Source organism: Lepisosteus oculatus, chromosome 27 (genome assembly GCF_040954835.1).
Source record: "Lepisosteus oculatus isolate fLepOcu1 chromosome 27, fLepOcu1.hap2, whole genome shotgun sequence".
In the NCBI taxonomy this organism is placed as follows: Eukaryota; Metazoa; Chordata; class Actinopteri; order Semionotiformes; family Lepisosteidae; genus Lepisosteus; species Lepisosteus oculatus.
In genome coordinates this window covers 2,793,490-2,812,746 of record NC_090722.1, presented here as the reverse complement: position 1 = coordinate 2,812,746, position 19,257 = coordinate 2,793,490, and the positions used below count along the sequence as shown (strand labels likewise).

At 46.0% G+C, this 19,257-nt stretch overlaps 2 protein-coding genes and 1 pseudogene across 2 annotated transcripts; 1 reads left to right on the top strand and 2 right to left on the bottom strand.

Moving 5' to 3' along the window:
- Positions 1-4,791: 4,791 nt before the first annotated feature.
- LOC102697331 (1-phosphatidylinositol phosphodiesterase-like) lies at positions 4,792-6,855 on the top strand (annotated as a pseudogene).
- A 72-nt stretch (positions 6,856-6,927) lies between these two features.
- LOC102697523 (protein rapunzel-like) lies at positions 6,928-9,634 on the bottom strand. The gene has a single exon (XM_006641847.3). It carries the CDS (start codon positions 9,632-9,634, stop codon positions 8,459-8,461), a length of 1,176 nt encoding a protein of 391 aa, XP_006641910.2. The 3' UTR covers positions 6,928-8,458.
- Positions 9,635-12,455: 2,821 nt separating this feature from the next.
- On the bottom strand, positions 12,456-19,257 carry LOC107075473 (uncharacterized). Its single transcript, XM_069185234.1, has 5 exons — positions 18,952-19,257; positions 17,878-18,351; positions 16,320-16,769; positions 15,163-15,268; positions 12,456-14,081 (listed from the first exon to the last, which is right to left on the bottom strand). The coding sequence occupies exons 2-5, from the start codon at positions 18,317-18,319 to the stop codon at positions 13,862-13,864; spliced, it is 1,218 nt and encodes a 405-aa protein (XP_069041335.1). The 5' UTR covers positions 18,320-18,351; positions 18,952-19,257; the 3' UTR covers positions 12,456-13,861.

Sequence of the window (19,257 nt, the reverse complement as noted above, 5' to 3'; positions counted from 1 at the left end):
TCGAGAAATGTGCGAGGACCAGGTCAATGGAAATATTTTTGATGAGTTATATTTCTGCAGTTTCACAACTTAAGCCTTTTTCCAGCCCGGATAAGTGTTTTTAAAGTTAAATCCCGTTTAGTGCTGTAAAACGGTCTCTAAAGACCACCTTGCTGGATTTTGAGGTGGGGGGGTGTCTTCAAATAAAAGTCCCCGCAGGTAAACTGTGCCATTCCTTATTTCTGTTTAGTCTTTTACCTGTTCTCTACCTGGCCTGTTGGAAAATCAATCAAGATTTGCGGAGTCAGGTTTTTGACACTAAAAATTTAACTTGGTGTTTGTAAATGTATCTGCGTCTAGTTGTGCCATCCAGCCATTAATCAACAGCTGCTTCCATTCCGGGACCACAGGACACACGGTTCTGAGTTTTTAAGTCGCAATTCTGAGATATGAAGTCGCAATTGCGAGAAACGTTGCGCGTTTTTTTTACTCCCTGGCGGAAACGGGCTTCCATACAGGACACACGGTGGGACAGACAGAGCACTCCCCATGAACTGTTCCCCATGATCCGGGACAGGAGGCCAGTCTGTCCCAGGACCACAGCCAAAGGGACACTTCAGAGCTACGCAAACCTAGACCACAGGAGAAAATTCACTTTTGAAATCCGTGCTGGCTTTAAGTAAGACCTCACTTATAATAATGTGCCCAGTGAATGTTATGATTGTTGTCAATGGTGCTGTTGTATGTTATTATAAGAATGTGTTCATTGCAGGGCAGACAGACAGGCGCACAGACACACCAGACATACACATTTTTCCAGCGGCCAAATAACCCGTCAGGTTGTCTTTGGCCTGTGGGAGGAAATCGAGCACCCAGAGAAAACCACACAAAAACATGAGGAGAACATGCAAACTCCACACAGGCTGCATCACAGGTCCCAAAGAAGATAATTATGGGAACACACTGAACTACAAAATGAGCGAGTTGGACCTCTTTCCTCTTTTTGCTGTCCATGAAGCCAGTTTAGGACAGGCTGGCCAGAGAGGTGCTGGTGAAAGGGTGCTGAGCCCTGTGCTTGGCTGTTCAGTCAGTGTCTGTCTGTGAGCCTGGGTGAATGCGAGAGATGGGCAGGGGGGCTGCGAGGGGTGGTGTGATCTGCCAATCCCACCCACTCGTACAGATATGTAAAGTGACCCTGGACATGGACTGCAGCTGATAATGCTACTGTGGACTTTTTCAGTCACCTAAAGGCTTGCCAGCGAGAGACACCAGCCATCCTGTGCAGCCAGGTAACAGCAGTGTGCTATTTTTGTGTGATAATAATAATAATAACAACAAATTGTAATATACAGTCGATTATAAACTTGAAAAGAATATTTATGTATGTGTATTGTACTAAAAGTTTTTCTTGTTTTTGTGTGTCCAACACAAGACAGCCCAACACAAGTGTGTCTTTCTGTCTGTATATTACTGTTACTGCCTTTTTGCTCCAATTTCCTATTTTTTCCATATCCACTAGAGGAGTTCTGAAAAATCTCTGAGACACCCACAGAAGGAAAAGCTGGGAACTCGTCTTATCGCCCATACTAAGCTCTTGTGGATAGCCACAGCATGGTATTCTAGACTGTTTTGCTCCTTCACCATGCTTTGTCTTTTACAGGACGCCCACCATGGGTGCTGAATCCTAAAGGAGGGAAACACTCTGCTGCCATTGAATTTTTAGAACTCAGGTGTTTGCAGATTGCCACTGGTTCGCTATTCCAGAGTGTTTCGGATTTCTGTCATTCCCATCATCAGCAACTTGCAACACATAATACATAACTATTCAATCAATGCAGAATGCAAAAGCTTTATTATCTAAAGAGAGACCTAACATGTCATACTTACTACACTCACAGCAAATATTGATACAATCATCTATTTTCTGAACTAAATTGACCATGTTTGAGAATCTCTTCAAAAATGGTTTAAAACAGGGAGTAGATAAATTCAGAATGTCCACTCTGAGGGCCTCTCTGAGCCTGCTGAGACTCTTTCGTGGACATCTCTGACAAGCCCATTCAAATTAGGAAATGCAAAATTGGAGGTACAGTAGGCAGACCCAGGGTAAGCTCTGATATCTGCATGACCCAGCATCAGGTCCAGCCTGCTGCGACAGAGACGTCAAGCCTTCTGGAGACCGAGACCTGCATTCCAGCTGCGACCTGTGGTGAGGTTTTCAAATTTCAAAATGTCCCTGTAAAAATAACAGTGCTGAGTTTTCAAAAATTGCTCTTCTGGACCCTAATTCAGCAAGCAGTGACCGGAATGGGGCCAGGATCAATCGAGCAGTGTTCTTTTGGTTACCTGCGAAACGCTGAGCCCAGAACTGCAGATTTGTAGTGACAATCAAGGACACATCAGCAGCCCTCATGTACCTTATTGTGGGACCTGCTGCCTGTCTAAAGATGAATCGCTGCGACTTATGAGCTGATCACAGGAGCACATCTGTCCTTCATTCTCCAGCACAGGAGCCATTGTTGTGAGATTAGTAAAGAGGTAGTGAAGTAAAGAAACAATTAGCAATTCTGAATTGAGTGGACATAAAATGAAAATGCAAAAGTATAATTTTGGATGCATACTAGCCCTAAGAGCTGGTACTTGAATTAGAAGTGCAGTTTCAATATTGACAGTTGAGTTTATGAATAGTTTTTTTTCCGGGGAGTGGATCTGAGGCATACGCTGTGCAGGGAGTGTCCTAAATCATGCTCAGCTGCTATTTGCACATTTATTGCATATAAAAACTTACCAGTTGGATGACAACAGGGTCCCCTCCACCACCACCACCAGCGTGCAGCCCCACCTGGATGATGCGCCAGTCCGCTCCTCACACACCAGCTCTCAGTGGGGAGGAGAGCAGAGTGATGAAGCCATTTCAGAGATGGGGGTTATTAGGAGGTCATGATTGGTTAGTGAGAAATCTTCAGTCTATGTTTTGGTTGTGTGGTTTAGAGAAAATAATTATTGAGAAATCAAGCTTTGTTGGGTGAAATTCCTCAGGTTTCTTACAGGCTTAAGAGATGTGAACTTCCCGATCAGATCAGTGGCATCGTGTTTCAGGCTTTGCTCCCCTGTGCTATATCTTCATTAGGTTCATTAAGTTAAAACTGCCAATGCCTGCTGCAGCAGATCCCCACTCACATGGCTTTCAAAATGATACCTTTTAAATAACGAGGAGGCAGATGGAGAGCTCTCTTGGCCTTGAAGCAAGAATATAAAACTCAAAAATGGCAACATTTAAGGAAGCACTGAAAACAATGTTTGAGAAAATGATGTGATCCAAGTTAAGATTGGACACCAATGGAAGAGCTGTCAGGATTCTTTGGAAACGTCTGCTCAAGCTTGGATTCTTCGTAGTGCATGTATCCCAAATTCCCAATAAATGACAATCAGTACAGTACCTCAGTACCTTGCATGCTTAGAATAAGATAGAGATTTCAGCCTTTGCAACTCACTACAGTAGAAACAGAGCAGATTGCGCCAGTGGAATTGCAGATTTCTCCGGGATTTTAAAGCGCATCTGTTGTCCTGAGTTTCTTTTCTTTTGGGTGTCTGTGACGATGCAGTAGTGTCGGTGAAGGCTGACGGCGATACTGCTCCTCCTGCAGGTGTTAACTCTCCTGTAGGAACCTGTGGAAGTCACAGTGTGTGAGGAGCTGATTGACCCCCTGTCAGCAGAGGAATGTACTCACACTGATGGGCCCTGCACCCTGCTGCAACTGGTGTTTTCGAAATTGGGTGTGCACGAAAGCAGACAATAATTACAATTAAGCATGATCTTATAATTAAAAAAGCATTCATTGCAATACGTGTGGAATTTGAATATTTCTCCATTTCTAAGTGGCGTTTCTGCAGGAACTCCAGTTTTGTCCCCCAGTCCCAAAACGTACAGGAACTGGCAGCACTAAACTGTTCCCCCACCTTCTCTGCAAGGAATGTCCTGTCTGGGGTCTGTGTCTGGGGAGCTAGGCTCCAGCTCACCCCATCTCACTGATTATAAAGAGATAAGTGAACCAGATGGATAGATGAATCTTTTTTTTTAAGTATCTCCTTCTATGCATTTCTTGTACAGACTTATACAAATGATGCTTTGTTGCAGGTTTCTGGTTCCAGTCTATGTATTTAAAGAAGTTGTTACAGGCATACAGTATCTCTTAAAAATGTACTTCCTAAAATGCTTTCTGGGCACTATGCTCTTGAGTAGAAGAAAAAAAGGAACATGGTTAAAATTTTTTGGCCAAAACCACATCATAGCTATCATTTCCCTTTTAAACACCTATCTAAAGAGGGCACGTGGAGTGCAGAATGACTACATTTGTTTTATTTGCTTTCGCTTCATTTTCTTAACTCTTCGACCGACAATGTCTGTTCATGTGCGGTGCGGTGCGGTGCGGTGCGGTGCGTGTGTGTGTGTGTGGCTTCCCCATGACCCAGTACTGGATACAGCAGTTAGTCAATGGATGGATGGGTGGAAGACGAGCTGGGCCAGTGAGTGTCCAGTCAATATTGCTTCCACTTTATTTTTATTTTTTTTCCTTTCTTTATAAATGTTTTCAAACAAGTGTTTTGCAGACTATCAATTTGCAAGCTGTCACAAATAACCCATATAATCAACCAGAGGTAAAGAATGTCACTGTTGGCAACCTCATTCTGTTAGGACCCTGTTACTATGTCTTCTTTGAGTGCTGTATCTCAGAGAGCTCCACTTATCCTGCACGAAAGCGCTGCTTTACAAAAGGCACTGTAATTGGTGATTCTCCTAAATAAGCTCAGATGGGGGAAAAATCGGATGAATCTGGTCTCCCAGGGAACAGATCTAGGAAGCTCCAGGCTGGACAGAAAGATGAGGTGAGCTGTGTTATGTGACTTCAAGCACAATTCAGGCGAATGAGTAATAAAACCAACATCGTGTAACAGGAGCCGGTCCAGACTCCCACGAAGCGTAGTTCAGGACCCTATGCAGACGGTATAATCCGGAAGTAAGCGGAGAGGGACATCAGGGGAGGAGACGAAGAGGATCAGGACGGGTTGACAGACAGGAGGGCGTGACTACGGTGATCCGGTGCTCGGGGGGCGTGGTGATGGCAAACAAGTTCAGGCAGTCCAAAAGGGGGAATCTGGGCCGCAGTCCAAAGTCCAAAACCAGGGAATCCAACCAAGACGAAAATAAACACAGTTAAAATCTGGAATGGGATCTGGAATGAGGCCAGGTGCTCCGAGCCCCGGACCCAGATGCCGTCGGCTCTCTCCTGGACCCGCTGGTAGGCGGGCTTCCGGGCGTCCATCTCCCAGTGGTGAGCCTGGAATAGTGAGAGCGCCTGGCTTAAATAAGGAGACAGAACAGGGGGCAGGTGCACATAATCAACTAAAATCCGAAAGGGCCGGAGCGCCCTTAAGAGGAGGGCTTACGATCGTGACACCTCACCTGTCTTCAGGGTTTTCACCAGTGGATGTCAGGAGTCGATTCAGAGACCAGACTACGATGACGCCAGCACGCCCCAGTTCCTCAACCCTTCCTGGATGGCACAGCTCCCAGACCGGCACCTCCTGTCAGGGGTCACCCTTCCTGGCACCCACAATACCATGACCTTTTGTCGTGGCCACTCAAGCTCCAGCTGGAAGCGGGCATCCGGTTCCTGGGCATAAGAGTGCGCCACGTCCGGGGCAACCTCACCATCCACCACGGCATCATTTACCAGCGGGCGCCCTTTGGAGAGGTGCTGGCGGAGGTCACCCGCTTCCTCGGGGCGCGGCCCACGGCGACGGTGCTGATGAGGGTGAAGGAGGAAGCTCAGCGAGACCGACGCCATCCGCGCCGCCCTGGTGAGCTACGGGCGCGGGTTTTCGGAGACTGGCGGCTGCTGTGGCGCGGCAGGGACACGCCCGCCCTGGGGCAGGCCCGCGGGAAGCTGCTGGTTCCGCAGGACTTCCGGGGCCTGGCCCTGGGGCTGCACTACGGCTCCCAGCGCATCGCCGAGGACTGGCAGGTGCCCACGCTGCTGCACGCGCCTGGAAAGTGAAAGCACATGTGGCGCCACCTGCAGGCCGCACTTTCCTCACGTACGCCAGCTCTTCACGCCCCCCCCTTTTGAGTGTTTTTGATGGTTACATTTGTAGAAGGAGGATTTGCCATTTTAAGAACCAGGAAAAAGATGATGTATCTGTTATCATGACTACATGTTCTACACCTTATTTCTAAATGTAAATTAAGGTTCATAATAATTAATAGCTAAATAATTAGGGGTGGAGCGGTGGCTTTGCGCCTAAGGATCTGCTCCTGTGGCTGGTAGAGGAATCCTACTCCCCTGGGTCTTCCAGCAAGGCCCTTCACCCCACCTGCTCCGGGGGCGCCTTATAAATGGCAGACCCTGTGCTCTGACCCCCAGCTTCTCTCCCTGTCCGTGTCTCATGGAGAGCGAGCTGGGGTATGCTAAAAAGACAAATTCCTAATGCAAGAAATTGTATATGGCCAATAAAGTGATCTGATCTTAAACCACATTTTTTATTAACTAAAATAGTGAAACTTAAGATGAAAAACATACCAATACCAAAATAACCAAACACATCAAATCCTCCGCACTTGTTACCTTATCTCCTATCCAGACTGTATTTCAAAATGACTCTGCAGCCACAGGTGTAAAAGTATCCTCTCATCCACATAAGCCACTTGAGATAAAAAGCCACAGTTACAATTACTAATCCTCATTTCCTATATTCACAGTCTTTGAAGAACAGTTTTAATTATAAATGTGACACTTTGTGTTGCTGCTGTTGTTTTCCTGAGAGAATTATAACTTGTGCAGCTGCAAGCTCAGCAGTTTGCATGTCTGCTGCAAAAGGGAGGTTTTATTGCTGCCCGTGTGTGACTTCCTTTCTGGATTATTTCACTGAATGTTCCTCCATTTGGAATTCTGGAAGAGGCTCTGTCATGGATAAAATATGGGTATAACCTGACACAAGCCCAGGCTCAAAACCGAGCAGACTCAAACACACTAGAGTCTGATGAATATTGTACAGTACATACTCTGAAGCAGATTGGCACATTACAGCCTACAATTTATATCAATGCTTATTTACACGTTAAAGGAAAGCTACACACATCCAGTATTTTTTTTAATATTTAAGTTGGCATCATTTTCTGTGAGAGACACTTATCAATGAAAGGTACTAATTCACAGGAACTCAAAGCTTTTAACCATCCATATTTCCTCTTTGCTATCATGTATTCAAATTCCAGACGTTCCTCAAAAAGTCTTAGAATGAATTGATTAAATAGTTGAGTAACAATAAACTAGGACTGGGTTTGAGCAGCTCTGTCATATACAGTATACTGTACAAATCAGAAACATAGTGAGTTTGGTTTTTACCCAACAGGTTAGTGGACGTTTATCATGCCTCAATCCAAAGAGTTTTCAGATGACTTTTTTCATCAGGGTTATTAATTTCGAAACCTCTGGGGCTCCATCCAACTACTTTCAGTTTGCCAACAAACAGAAAAAGACCACTGTGACTCAGAACTCAGAACCACCTCAGTATTCTGTCCAGTTTTGCTCATCGCACAATATGTTGCTGCTTTGCAATCAGTCTGCAGAAAAGCAACCAGCTGGACTCTTAGTTTTCAAGCAATGTCTTACACTGGCAGGCGAAAAAAAAACAAACTAATAATAATTGTTTACACTTATATAGCGCTTTTCTGGACACTCCACTCAAAGTGCTTTACAGGTAATGGGGATCCCCTCCACCACCACCAGTGTGCAGCCCCACCTGGATGATGCGACGGCAGCCATAGTGCGCCAGAACGCTCCCCACACATCAGCTCTCAGTGGGGAGGAGAGCAGAGTAATGAAGCCAATTCATATATGGGGATTATTAGGAGGCCATGATTGGTAAGGGCCAATGGGGAAATTTGACCAGGATACCGGTCATCCCACCGAACGTGTTCAAAACAAACAGTGGAACTCTAACCAGAGGACACACGTGGAAACTGCATAGCAGTGCGTTTAAATTGGAGAACAGGAGGCTCTTTCTTACACAAGGTGTGGTGTAGCCATGTTACTGAAGCCTCTGGCTACCTTCAAGAAACAGCGGGATGAGATCCTTGGGTCACTAAGCTACTAGCAATCAAACAGGCTAGACTGCCCGAACGGATCTTCTTATGTGTAACCTGTCTTACAGTCTGAAGCATTGAAGTTTGCAAATGAGCAGAGGTCATTCAGCTACTCTTCCATACAGGTAGGTGTGGACAGGGCTGACTTATCACAAACATGTACTAGGGAAGGCAGATCTTAGAATCTTTTAGAATCTGGTCGTCGTGAGTTGCTTATGCATGCTAGCAGGGCAGATATCTGATATGATTTCCATTTAATCCAATTTTGTCCAAAAAGGATTAGAAGAGCAGCTATGCTCAAGCAAGAAGTCTTAAGTGATGTAAGTCGTAAAACTAATCTGAATACACAAATACGCAGGCTTTTTTATACTTTCCAGAATAGCAACATTCCTTTGGAAAGTTGTTGGACTCTGCAACGGCTTTGTACTTGCTGACCGCGTGCGCTAAGCATTGTGGGCAACGGCTGTGGAGGAACGTCGCCAGCTTCTGCATGTTCTTTGTCTGTCCTCGGCTTTCTACCAGCTCCTGAATTTTTGTCTTATCGATGGGCTCAGGCTTTGTGCTGTAAGACACCACGACATTAGTGTTGTCTTTATGGATGGTGAAGTGTTTTCCGCCACTGATCCCTTGGTACTTCTTTCCAGCCCAAAAATTTGAAATGCAAGAGCCCGAGTCGTTATACACCCTTACCGACCAGGAAATCCAGTCGTACTTTTCTTCCAGGAATCTGAGGATGTGGTCGGACAGCTCCTGCTGGGCTCCGGCGGTCCACTCCAGGAGCCATTTGGCCACATCCGTTTCGGCCTGGCTGGCGAAATTCTCCGTGCAGTCTGCGATCGCCTCCTTCACACGTTTCTCCACGTCCTGCATCTTCTCCCTCCAGGCCTCGAGCGGCGCTTCCTCGTCCTGCCGGCTCAGAGCGGCGTGCCCCATCAGGACGATCAGGCCCACCCAGAACAGCCTCATCAGCCGGGCGCAGAACTCCTCCATGGGACGCCGGCTCTTCTCCTCGTAGTTGAGCGTGATCTCCAGGATTGACTCCCCGGAGAAGTTGTCCCCCGTCACGGCGCTGTACAGAGTGTGGAGGTTCTTGTCGCCCCCCGTCTTGCTGAAGTGCTCCAGGAAGAGCTTCTTCTTGACCTCCTTGAACTTGGGCTTGGCGTTCAGGATGTCCATGTACTTGCGGAACTGGTTGGTCAGGTTCTCCTCCACAGAGAAGTACTCCGCGTCCACCTGGCTCTTCTTGATCTCCTCGTTGATGCGGGTGATCTCCTCCGAGATGACCTCCATCTTGTCCCTCACCTTCTGGAACTGCTCCTTCATGTATTTTGCCTCAGTGGACTCGATGTTATCCAAAGCAAGCTTCAGGATTGGAGCTGCAACCTCAAAGACAGGGAAGAGCTCACCCACAGTGCTGGCTAGCAGCTCGGTCCCTTTCCCCAGGAGCTCCATACACTCCTCCACCATGTCTTTCCGGTCTGCCAGCATCTGCCCCAGCTGTGTGCTCATTTTGACCCCGGGTAAAGTTCTCAGGCTCTGCTAGAAGAAGAACCGGGGACAGCGTGGAGTCAATTTAGGTTTGTGCAATAAAATGCAGAGCTCTCTGACAAAGCTTTGTTTTTGTATTATTTGAAGAAAATCCAAAAATAAAGATTGATGCAGTATTTTCACCCCAATATGAACTAACCCCCTCCAACACCAAGCTCCCAGCTCTGAGTGTCCTGTCAGAGGTCTTCAGAACCAATCGACAATGATAGACATATCCTTTCAGTTATCAGTCATTTTAGTATGAATACATACGCAAAAGCTCTTCCACAAAGAGTAATATGCCCATATACAGGATACAGTACACCACTTTTAAATTCAGGTTACTTCATATACCAACATAATAATCTGATGCCTCTCAGTAATAAAACAAAAAGACCTCGATTGATGCAAATATGTATTTATTAAACACTGAACATTAAAATTAATGTCCTGTGATTTGGTGGCATTGGGAACATGTAGGAGTTCGGACCAATATACATTTCTACTAAAGACGGGATGATACAGGCATGGAATTTGTGCTCGTCCAGTTGTTCGATAAACCAAACCACGGATACAGACAAAAGTCTCATTTCCTCCCAAAATACTAGGAAGGAAGTACATGAAGTATACCAGGGTTCAGGAGGTTTGATATGGAAAAGGATTGTCCCTTACCTCTGTTGTGACGTTTGAATTTTTTATTTAGGTTATATTTTTGCTGCAGTTCCAGACTCTTTTGACTTATTTTATTTAGAATTTAGGCCACACCTTTCATCTACTTCCTCTGTGGTTGAGCAACGTTCCTTCACTTCCTGCTGCTGGGGTGAGATTCTGAGTTTCGATGTGTTACAGAGTGACGGAGCTGTGTGTACTCATGCAAAAGTACGGTAAAATACTTTAAAATACTGTAGTTTTATAGTGATACAATTTCCAAACATTAAATTCACATCTTCCCCAAAAAAGCAAAAAAACAACATTATAGTGCTTTAAATAAGTTTCCTAAATTAACTAATAAAATCATGTCTTGTTCATGCCACAACCCTTAGGAGTAAAAGCAGACTGAAGATAGATATCTTGTTTACTTACTTAATAATAATAATTCTTTACACCTATATAGCGCTTCTCTGGACACTCCACTTAAAGCACTTTACAGGTCATGGGGATCCCCTCCACCACCACCAGTGTACAGCCCCACCTGGATGATGCGCCAGTCCGCTCCCCACACACCAGCTCTCAGTGGGGAGGAGAGCAGAGTGATGAAGCCAGTTCAGAGATGGGGATTATTAGGAGGCCATGATGCCAGGGGAAAATTTGGCCAGGACACCGGGGTTACACCCATACTCTTTTCGAGAAACGCTCTGGGATTTTTAATTACCAGAGAGAGTAAGGACCTCAGTTTAACATCTCATCCGAAGGACGGTGCCTTTTTTTCACTATACTGGGGCATTAGGATCCACACAGATCGCAGGGTGATTCAGAATCTAATTCAATGGCGTTACAGGCTCATTCATCCATCTCCTCCAGCTGTCTGTTGAAGGAAGCCAACGTCAACAACATGGCTGGGGATTTTGTTGCAGATCCCCACAACCCTTTGCATGAAGAAGCAGTTCCTTCCATTTCATTCTAAACGTACTTCGAAGTAGTTTCCTCTCGTGTCCTCAGGTTTGAGTCCTACTTTTTATTCTGAAGAAGTCTTCTGCGTTCACTTTATTAACTCTGAGACCTGTGGATCTTCTCACCAGGTCCCCTTGAAGACTGCCTGCCAGTGTCGGACATGCAGTTCAGCTACGGAACAAATCTGGTGGCTCTGCTCTCGACAGATTCCAGAGCACCAGTCTTGATAAAATATCAGAATTCGTCCGTCTTCCTCTGGCTTTCCTTCAACTGGAGCTCTGTGAGGACTCACCACGCTGAGGTGAAAATCATAGCACGTTTCTGGACATAATCAGAATCTTTCTAGCTTGAAAGAGCTCCCTGCTGGAAAAACAACAGAATTATTACATGGAGAATAATGCTAAATGTTTACTATATTCTTCCCACTTCCTTACAGAACAGAAAAAAATATGTTCCTCCTTCCCATTACATAATTCAAGGAATGAACTAGAGAAAACTGGAGACAACAAACTGTCAGGAAGCCCCCAGTGATGGTGCTGAGAACAACATCTCACGATCCTCAAGAAGCTGGAGGAGATCCTCAGGTCCTCAGGTCACATGGCTGAACAGACTGGATGGACTGGACTCTCTTGACTGCAGCAGCTCCTCCCCAAAGTGAAGCACACCCCTTAAAGATGGTTTTGGAAACCTTGGACAGTCTTTCCCCCATGTCATGTTCAAACGCCCTGCTCATGAAATATAATCCTTGTCACCCTCACACAAAAACAAGCCAAAAGTGATGAATAGCCATGCTCTAGCAGCATGCACAGGACTGCTTTCCCTCGCAATATAAACATATAAGCAGGTACCTGTAAGAAGTTTTACAGTACGGCCCTCAAGGACTGAACTTGAGGAACCCTAATGACAGCACAGCCATATACAGTGACCTGAATAGGCCAAGAGATGCCCCAATGTAATGAATACTACACCTATAAATGAAACATTTCTGGCTTTGCCACCTTTCAAAATGAGATATTCTGTATTTTGTTTGCTCCATGGGGCAAACTCAAATCCCCAGCATTTAAGAAGAAATGTTCGTAAATTCGATTCTTCTGACAAATCAAGTCTTATAAACAACCACTTTGCCTTTACTTATAAGAAATTGTGTAGAAATGCAACATTTAGCTAAACATCAATTAATGGTAGGCGTAACCTCTGTTAAAACTTTATTTAAAATAATTCCATTGTAGTAAATAGAAAAATACTAAATGAAAAACAAAGAAGAAACACCTACATTCAGATCGGTAACAGTTTAACACATCATTCCCAAAGTGTTGTAATAATATACAGTATCTTTATGTAAGAGCTGCAATCACACATGTAGGCTTCCCAAGCCACACACATGGGTCTGTGTGTGGCAGACAACTCAGAACTGGGCTGTCCTTCACACAGAATTCTGGGGGATCTGGAACAGTTTTAATTTATTGTACAGGACTGTGAATAAGCAAATCGATTAACAGTGTTGCTCACCGACAGAGGAGTTACGCAAGTAAGAGGACACTATTGAAGTTAAAAGTAAAAAATGTCTCTACTATGCCAACACCATTATTGCAGCAGTTCCTCTGCCAGATTTAAACCAGCAACAATGTTCAACTTCACTATATTTTTGTTGCTTCCATTGTACACCACAAGTGCTGTGTAGTCCAGGAAAGGGGAGATGTGGATCTTCAGACTGCTTTAACAGGAGGCCCTACTTTATGCCGGGAAGTGAAAGTGATCCAAACATGTACCTCATCCGTGTTTTTTTAAAAATTTTATTTAAACCTGACAAACAGGCCCAGAGGCTCACACCTCTATAAAACTTTGTTGCGAAATCTCCCAAACTCCTTCAAAAACCCAGGCGATGATGATTTACCAACAACCATGCAAGGAACATAAGCATTTTCAAATACTTATGCCGTGTTAAGCTACCAATAAATAAAGCCAGTAGAAACAGGGTACAGCTGTCTCGCTGTTCTGATCCAAAACGTAAAACCAAGGCAATTGTACTAAATGGAATCGCGGAGATCAATCCACCTACACCTGACGCCATCACTACAACTAGACTCAGGAGGGGCTGTGTGGCACAGGGTGGATCCTGCCACCAGGCACAGCGGTTAGTGGTTTCAGAAATCGATTCGCCCTGCTTCATCCTTGTTTTCTCTTTGCTTCAGCCTGTGTCCCATAGTTCCAGCACTGTCCTGCCACCCAACACAAAGACACCAGGAAGCATCCCTTGTACCTTGGACCACAGTGCATCTAAATCACCTAAATACTTTTACTCTGTTATATTTTGTGACCACTCCTCTTGCCAAAAAAAAAAAATCTGCCATTTACGTAGAGTCTTAAAAGACTTTCTTTTCTGTTTTGAGAAGCTCGAGGTTACATGCCTTGACTGGCAGTTGCTACACTGTACCGTAAAACGACATCGGCGGCGTGTCTTTCTTAAACAAGAGTGTGGCCTGAAAAGGACATCCTGACACCCGAGACTAATCAAAACCTGTGGAATGACGGGCATCTGCAGAGATTTCACAGCTTCTGAGACGCGGCCTCTGCCCAGCTTTGGCGCTGATGAGTGTCTCAGGTTATCTGGCTGATCTCTGGACAGAAGGCACCTCTTCTCTGCCCGGCAGCGGGCTCCACAGTGTGGCTCGACCGATGCTGCAGGCAGGAGGGCCCCGGGACGGAGCAGGATTTCTTCCGCTGCCGGTACCGCCTGGCCGCCTCTCGCCACGCCTCCCGCTTCAGTCTCTGGCAGTGCTCCGAGAGATCGCTGATCAGCTTCTTCCTCTCGTGGTACCTGAAAACAGGAGTCCGGAGTCAGCACGGGCTGCCCTGCCCTGCACGATGAAATGGGCAAGACAGGGGCTTTCTTCTGATCTCTCCCTGGATTTTATCCAGAACTGCTCCCGTGCACAACATTCAAGTGCCTCTTTTTGACCTAAAACTATTTAATCGATTGCGTGCTGGTTTCATAATCTCAAACCGAGCCACTTACAGTAAGCTGATGTCCAAGATTTTCATTCACTCACCTGACAAAGCTTTTAGATAATAATGCTGGAAAGTCAGACAAGTTATTCAGTCTTAATACTGTAACGCATACGGCCACCATCGCAGGTTGTGAGAGCCGGCTCACCAGCGTGATGACGTCACCGCCCTTCCCTGTGGATAGCAGGGACCGCAGCCGCCGAGCTGATGGGAGATCTCCCTTTAGCTCAAGTGGCTGGGTCCCTGTTGAGTGACCCCGGAGGCCCGGGTTCGAGTCCCCAGCGGTGGGGGGGCTGACCTGAGGCGGCAGCGGCGAGAGCGCTACAATATGTCTTCAGCAATGCTTTATATCTTCAGTTCCAAGAGCTTCGCAATTTGGAATCACCAATTGTTTATGTTCACGTGATGGAAATTTCTGAGTTGTGTAGGAGAGAAAGAAGGAGTATTGAAAGAAGATGGGGGGGGCACTGTGATTAGCACTGCTGCCTCGAAGCACTGGGGCCCTGGTTCAATTCCCAGGGGTGCAGTCTGTGTGGAGTTTGTATGTTCTCTTCATGTCCACATTGGTTTCCTCTAGGTGGCCCTGGTGTGAGTGTGCGTGGTTATAACCATGTGATGGACTGGTGTCCCATCCAGGGTGGATCTCTGTATTCCTGTGGTTTTTTTTTATTTTCATCAATACATTGATGAACATTTGTGCTTGCTCATTATGTACAGTTATACACTGACAAGGGAAAATGCTGGTCCCTGATCGGTAACTACAGAAGTGATTATGTTTCTTGCTTCGGCTGGAATGAGCCGTAGTACAGCGCGTGCAATGTGTTGTGACAGCATGGCTTCCTGCAGACAGGAGAGCTGTCCGCTGCTGAAAGCTGCTGTGAGCAGACAGATACCTCTGGCGATCCTTTTCCCGATGAGCTCGGCCCCTCTCAGGATCAGCTCTGATCTTCTCCCGGTAGCGCCGCTGCCTCTCGGCTGACGACAGCTTGCCGTTTCTCCCTGAAAATAAACCGCAGTTCACATACCCTGGAAAGTGAATACTCGCCCTGACTTTAAAGACCCTGGCAGCCAGCGGAAAAAGTTCACTTTTACAAGTGGTCCAGGTAAAAGGATGTCTCTGCCTTACATTCTCTCCCCTTCATGACAAAATAAAGTGACACTGTTTTTTCTTGTTAACTTGCTCAGATGGGTTTTAGAAATACCAAAAAACTAATGTTACCTACACTTGGACTTAGCTGTTTTACTTTAAAAAGAAATAAACTATAAGTTTATATAGCGCCTTCAAAGGTGGATTTTCAAAGCGCTTTACAGAATGACAAAAAAGAAAAAAAAACACAATGAGAGAAGATAGTAAATGGGGATAAGGAATACTATAGGAGCAAATGGGTAAGTCTAGATTTGAAAGAGCTTAGGGAAGGTGACTCTCTGGTATGCTTAGGGATAGCGTTCCAGAGCTTTGGGGCGCAGGAGGAGAAGGCCCTGTCACCCACAGAGTGTAGACGGGCCTGGGAGACAAACAGCAGACCAGAATCAGAAGAGCGAAGGTAGCGAGGTGGGGAGTAGGACATTAGTACTCAGACAGGCACTTAGGTGCCAAGCAGAGCCTTATAGTTAGTCAAGCGAGATACAAGACTCACCAATTTAAATAAACAAAAGAAATAAATAAAACACATTCATTCTGCGGCGCAACTCGAGAATGAGACAATGAATTGGGTTTTACAGCACAAGTGACCTTGCAGCCAGCAGGATGCAAGTCTCTACTGCACACAGATGAGTGCGAATTGAATCTGGTTCAACTCATGCTGACTTACACTGGTGCACTGGTACAGCACAAACACAATCACACTTAAAAGCCACAGTGCCAATGGGCTCCACATCTAGCATCTCAATATTCACCTGCAGGATTTACATATATAGAGGTCAACTGGCTGGACAATGTGTAAAGCCTCAAACTGCTCAGAATAACAGTAATTTATATCCCTGCACTGCAAACAGTTTATTGAGCTGTGGCTTTCTGCCACTGAAGCACGTGTAATATACACACACTTACTATGTGCACTGGGAAAAGACTGCACTGGCGTTTCTCCATTATAAGCGAAGAGTCTGATGCCCAGATTCCGTGTCCCCCCGGGGAGCATCGGAGCAGCGAAAGGAGATCCGAGATCGGACAGGTGCTCTCCGGAGCCGAACATGGAGTTGGACTCTGCCTCGCTAGAGCCATCACTCCTTTCGGACCCCTCCCTTTTGACGCAGGCGGCGTCATCATCGAGGGGCTCCTCTTTAATAAGAGCCTCCTGCAGCCTGTAACAGCGCCCCCAGTCCGCAGGGAAAGGCTTCAGGTGTCTCGCGGATTCGGGACAGGATGCCTGAGAGGCCGAAGTGCTTGCACTCTCGCCGGGGCCACTGGAGCAGGATTCCTTGCTGATCCGGATAGGAATCTCAGAAACGTTGGTTGACTCTTCCTTAATCCATTCCCTCACAGTCCCCTTCTCAAACAGACCTGCAAACAAGACAAAACCTCTTACTTTTACCACTCTTCCGTTGCTGAAGAGCTGAGGAGATTTATTACGGATCTTCTGGTTTTCAGCCCAGCTTGAGTTTTCTTGATAAGCATTTTAAGTGTGCTATAAATAGCACATCGGTCAACCTTCTATGCACCATGGCCAACGACAAACATCCATACCCTTAAAAAAAAAGTCACCTTCACCAACTCTGTGTGCCTACAGTGCCTCAAGTGTTTCTTATTACAAACAACAGCTTACCAGCATAACAACCACCTCTGGAGGCTTAATTTCCTATCTCTGCTATCCCTTTCTTCACATGACTATGCACAGGTCAATGAACTTACAAATATTCCAGTCCTGATTTTTCCATGTTCTATGAATTCAGCCTACCGCCTGATACACGTTAGATTAATCCCCACTGCAGATGCAACCCTTTACCATTGTTTTAAAATGGGGATTTCTTGTCCAGTCTTGTCTCAGCACAGTACGATCTTTTGGGAAAACCAGATTTCCTAGCCCTTCTGATGACATGATGCTACTGTTTTGTATGGGCCTACTGGTACTGATGTTCTTCCATGTCTTTTGCTGTTATATGGTACATATCTGTGCTACAGAACTGAGCACAGACTGTCAAGGTTATGTGTGTTTGTAGGCAGTATACATACGTGCTAACAGCTGTTACATCTGTGGTACTCAGGTTAATGTGACTTGTTAATTTAAGATTTTCTTTTATGCAAGTCATGATCCCTCTTTCCCCAATTCTTGTTGTGGTGTTTTTCAAAGTTTAGACCTATCAAAGATAAATACAAAGAAAATTATACAAATGGCAAGATTTTTGTCAAAGAGCTCCGAAAAGGTACACAACAAAACGAAGGGGGAAATACATTTGCTCAAATCTTCAACTAACTAGATGAAAGGTAACTCAAGAGTTAGAAACGTGAACTGTTGGATAGCACAAAAGCATACCGTTGCGTGCACAAGGGATTCATGATAGTACTGATCAATTTATCTTAACCAGAGCAGAACTGCAGCAGGAAATACGAATTCATGAGGACAACACACCAACATAGCATTAAAAACGATAGTGATAGTGAAGTTAGCTACCTGAAACTGTGCCTCCCTCCTCCTCCTCACTGGGACACAAGTCTGCTGTTTCACGGTCTGCACGCAAATCCTCTTCTCTCGGGTCCTCCGGGGACGCAACGGAAACCTCCTCGGACTCCCCGCCGCCAGTAGCGTGGCCCGGGTGCGACAGAGGAGGCGGCTCAGGCGCCCGCAAGCGGACGCGCAGGTCCGTCAGCTCCCGGACCGCAGCCTCCCCCTGGGCCCGCAGCCGCTCGTTCTCTTTCTCGGCCTCTGCCACCCGGATCTGGTACTCCCGCATTTTACTGTCGCTTATCCTCGACACCACGTACAGCACCGTCTCTATGGCTGCCTTGACAGCGCGCTCTACCGCACGAAGGCTCTCCTCGTCCGTGAGCAAGAAATCAGCGCTTCTGTCGAAACTGGACATGTTGCGTTTTTCGAACAGGGACGTTTCTGCCATTTTTGATCGGCCAGGTATCACTTTCTCCTGATCTGTGAATGCAGGGTGAATGCACGCTGTTAATTCATACCAAAAAAAGCCGCTTTTGTGAAGATCCCAGTTTGATCACGTTATGTTTTAGCTACCTATCACAAAAGTTCAATTCCCTGTAAATCTTTGGTATTTTTATAACATCTCTCGCTATCGAAGGAACGATTTACCTGACACAAAATCAGGTATTACTGAGAATAATCGTACAAACATGAAAAATCAAGTCGCCAAGCAAGGATTTTCCGCCATGACAGCACAGAAGGTCAACACAACAACATCAACATCCGCTGCCCCACCACGATTACTTCCGGTGTCAGCGCCGTGCTGCGGCTTCGTATCGCAGCTCCACTCGCACAGCGCCCTCTTCCGAGCTGGCGACGACAAGAGGCCGCTGATGTCGCCATTCAGTTTAAAGGTTAATATTTATTAGTAAGGCTTGTAAATATTAACACTAAAACATCTAATACTACTACATCTAACAGTATTTATTCATTAAAATGATGTTTTCAAATTCCCTTTTTATGCCATGAAGCATCAGTACACCTGGCCAGTGTAAGGATAGGTACAGTACATTTTTGCGTCTCTCGTTCGCTGAAACCTACTGTGCGATGCCCCGGCGCCCAATCCAAGTGAACGCTGCCCAGCTCCTGTTGCCTGCCAGGATGGGCTCCAACCCCGTGACCCTGTTTTGGAGGAAGCGTTTCGAATGTGGCTGGATGGACATTCGCTAAAGTCCACATTGCCAGTGGAGGCTGGCGAAGGAGCCAGTGGGACAGAAGTGCAAAAATACGATCGTCGTGTTGTTTAATCGATGCAGGCGTATATTCTGCAGGCAGATTTAAAAAAAAAAAAATACACCGTCGGGAGAAATCTTGCACACAACGGAGTAGTGCAACACAGGAATGTGG

Excerpts from the sequence above, each read along its gene's own strand:
- LOC102697523 (XM_006641847.3), bottom strand. The coding sequence starts at position 9,634 with ATGAGCACACAGCTGGGGCAGATGCTGGCAGACCGGAAAGACATGGTG.
- LOC107075473 (XM_069185234.1), bottom strand. The coding sequence starts at position 18,319 with ATGGCAGAAACGTCCCTGTTCGAAAAACGCAACATGTCCAGTTTCGAC. Across the intron at positions 16,770-17,877 it reads GGAGGGAGGCACAGTTTCAG|GTCTGTTTGAGAAGGGGACT; the intron begins GTAGCTAACTTC and ends TCTTGTTTGCAG. Across the intron at positions 15,269-16,319 it reads GTCTTTTCCCAGTGCACATA|GGAGAAACGGCAAGCTGTCG; the intron begins GTAAGTGTGTGT and ends GTTTATTTTCAG.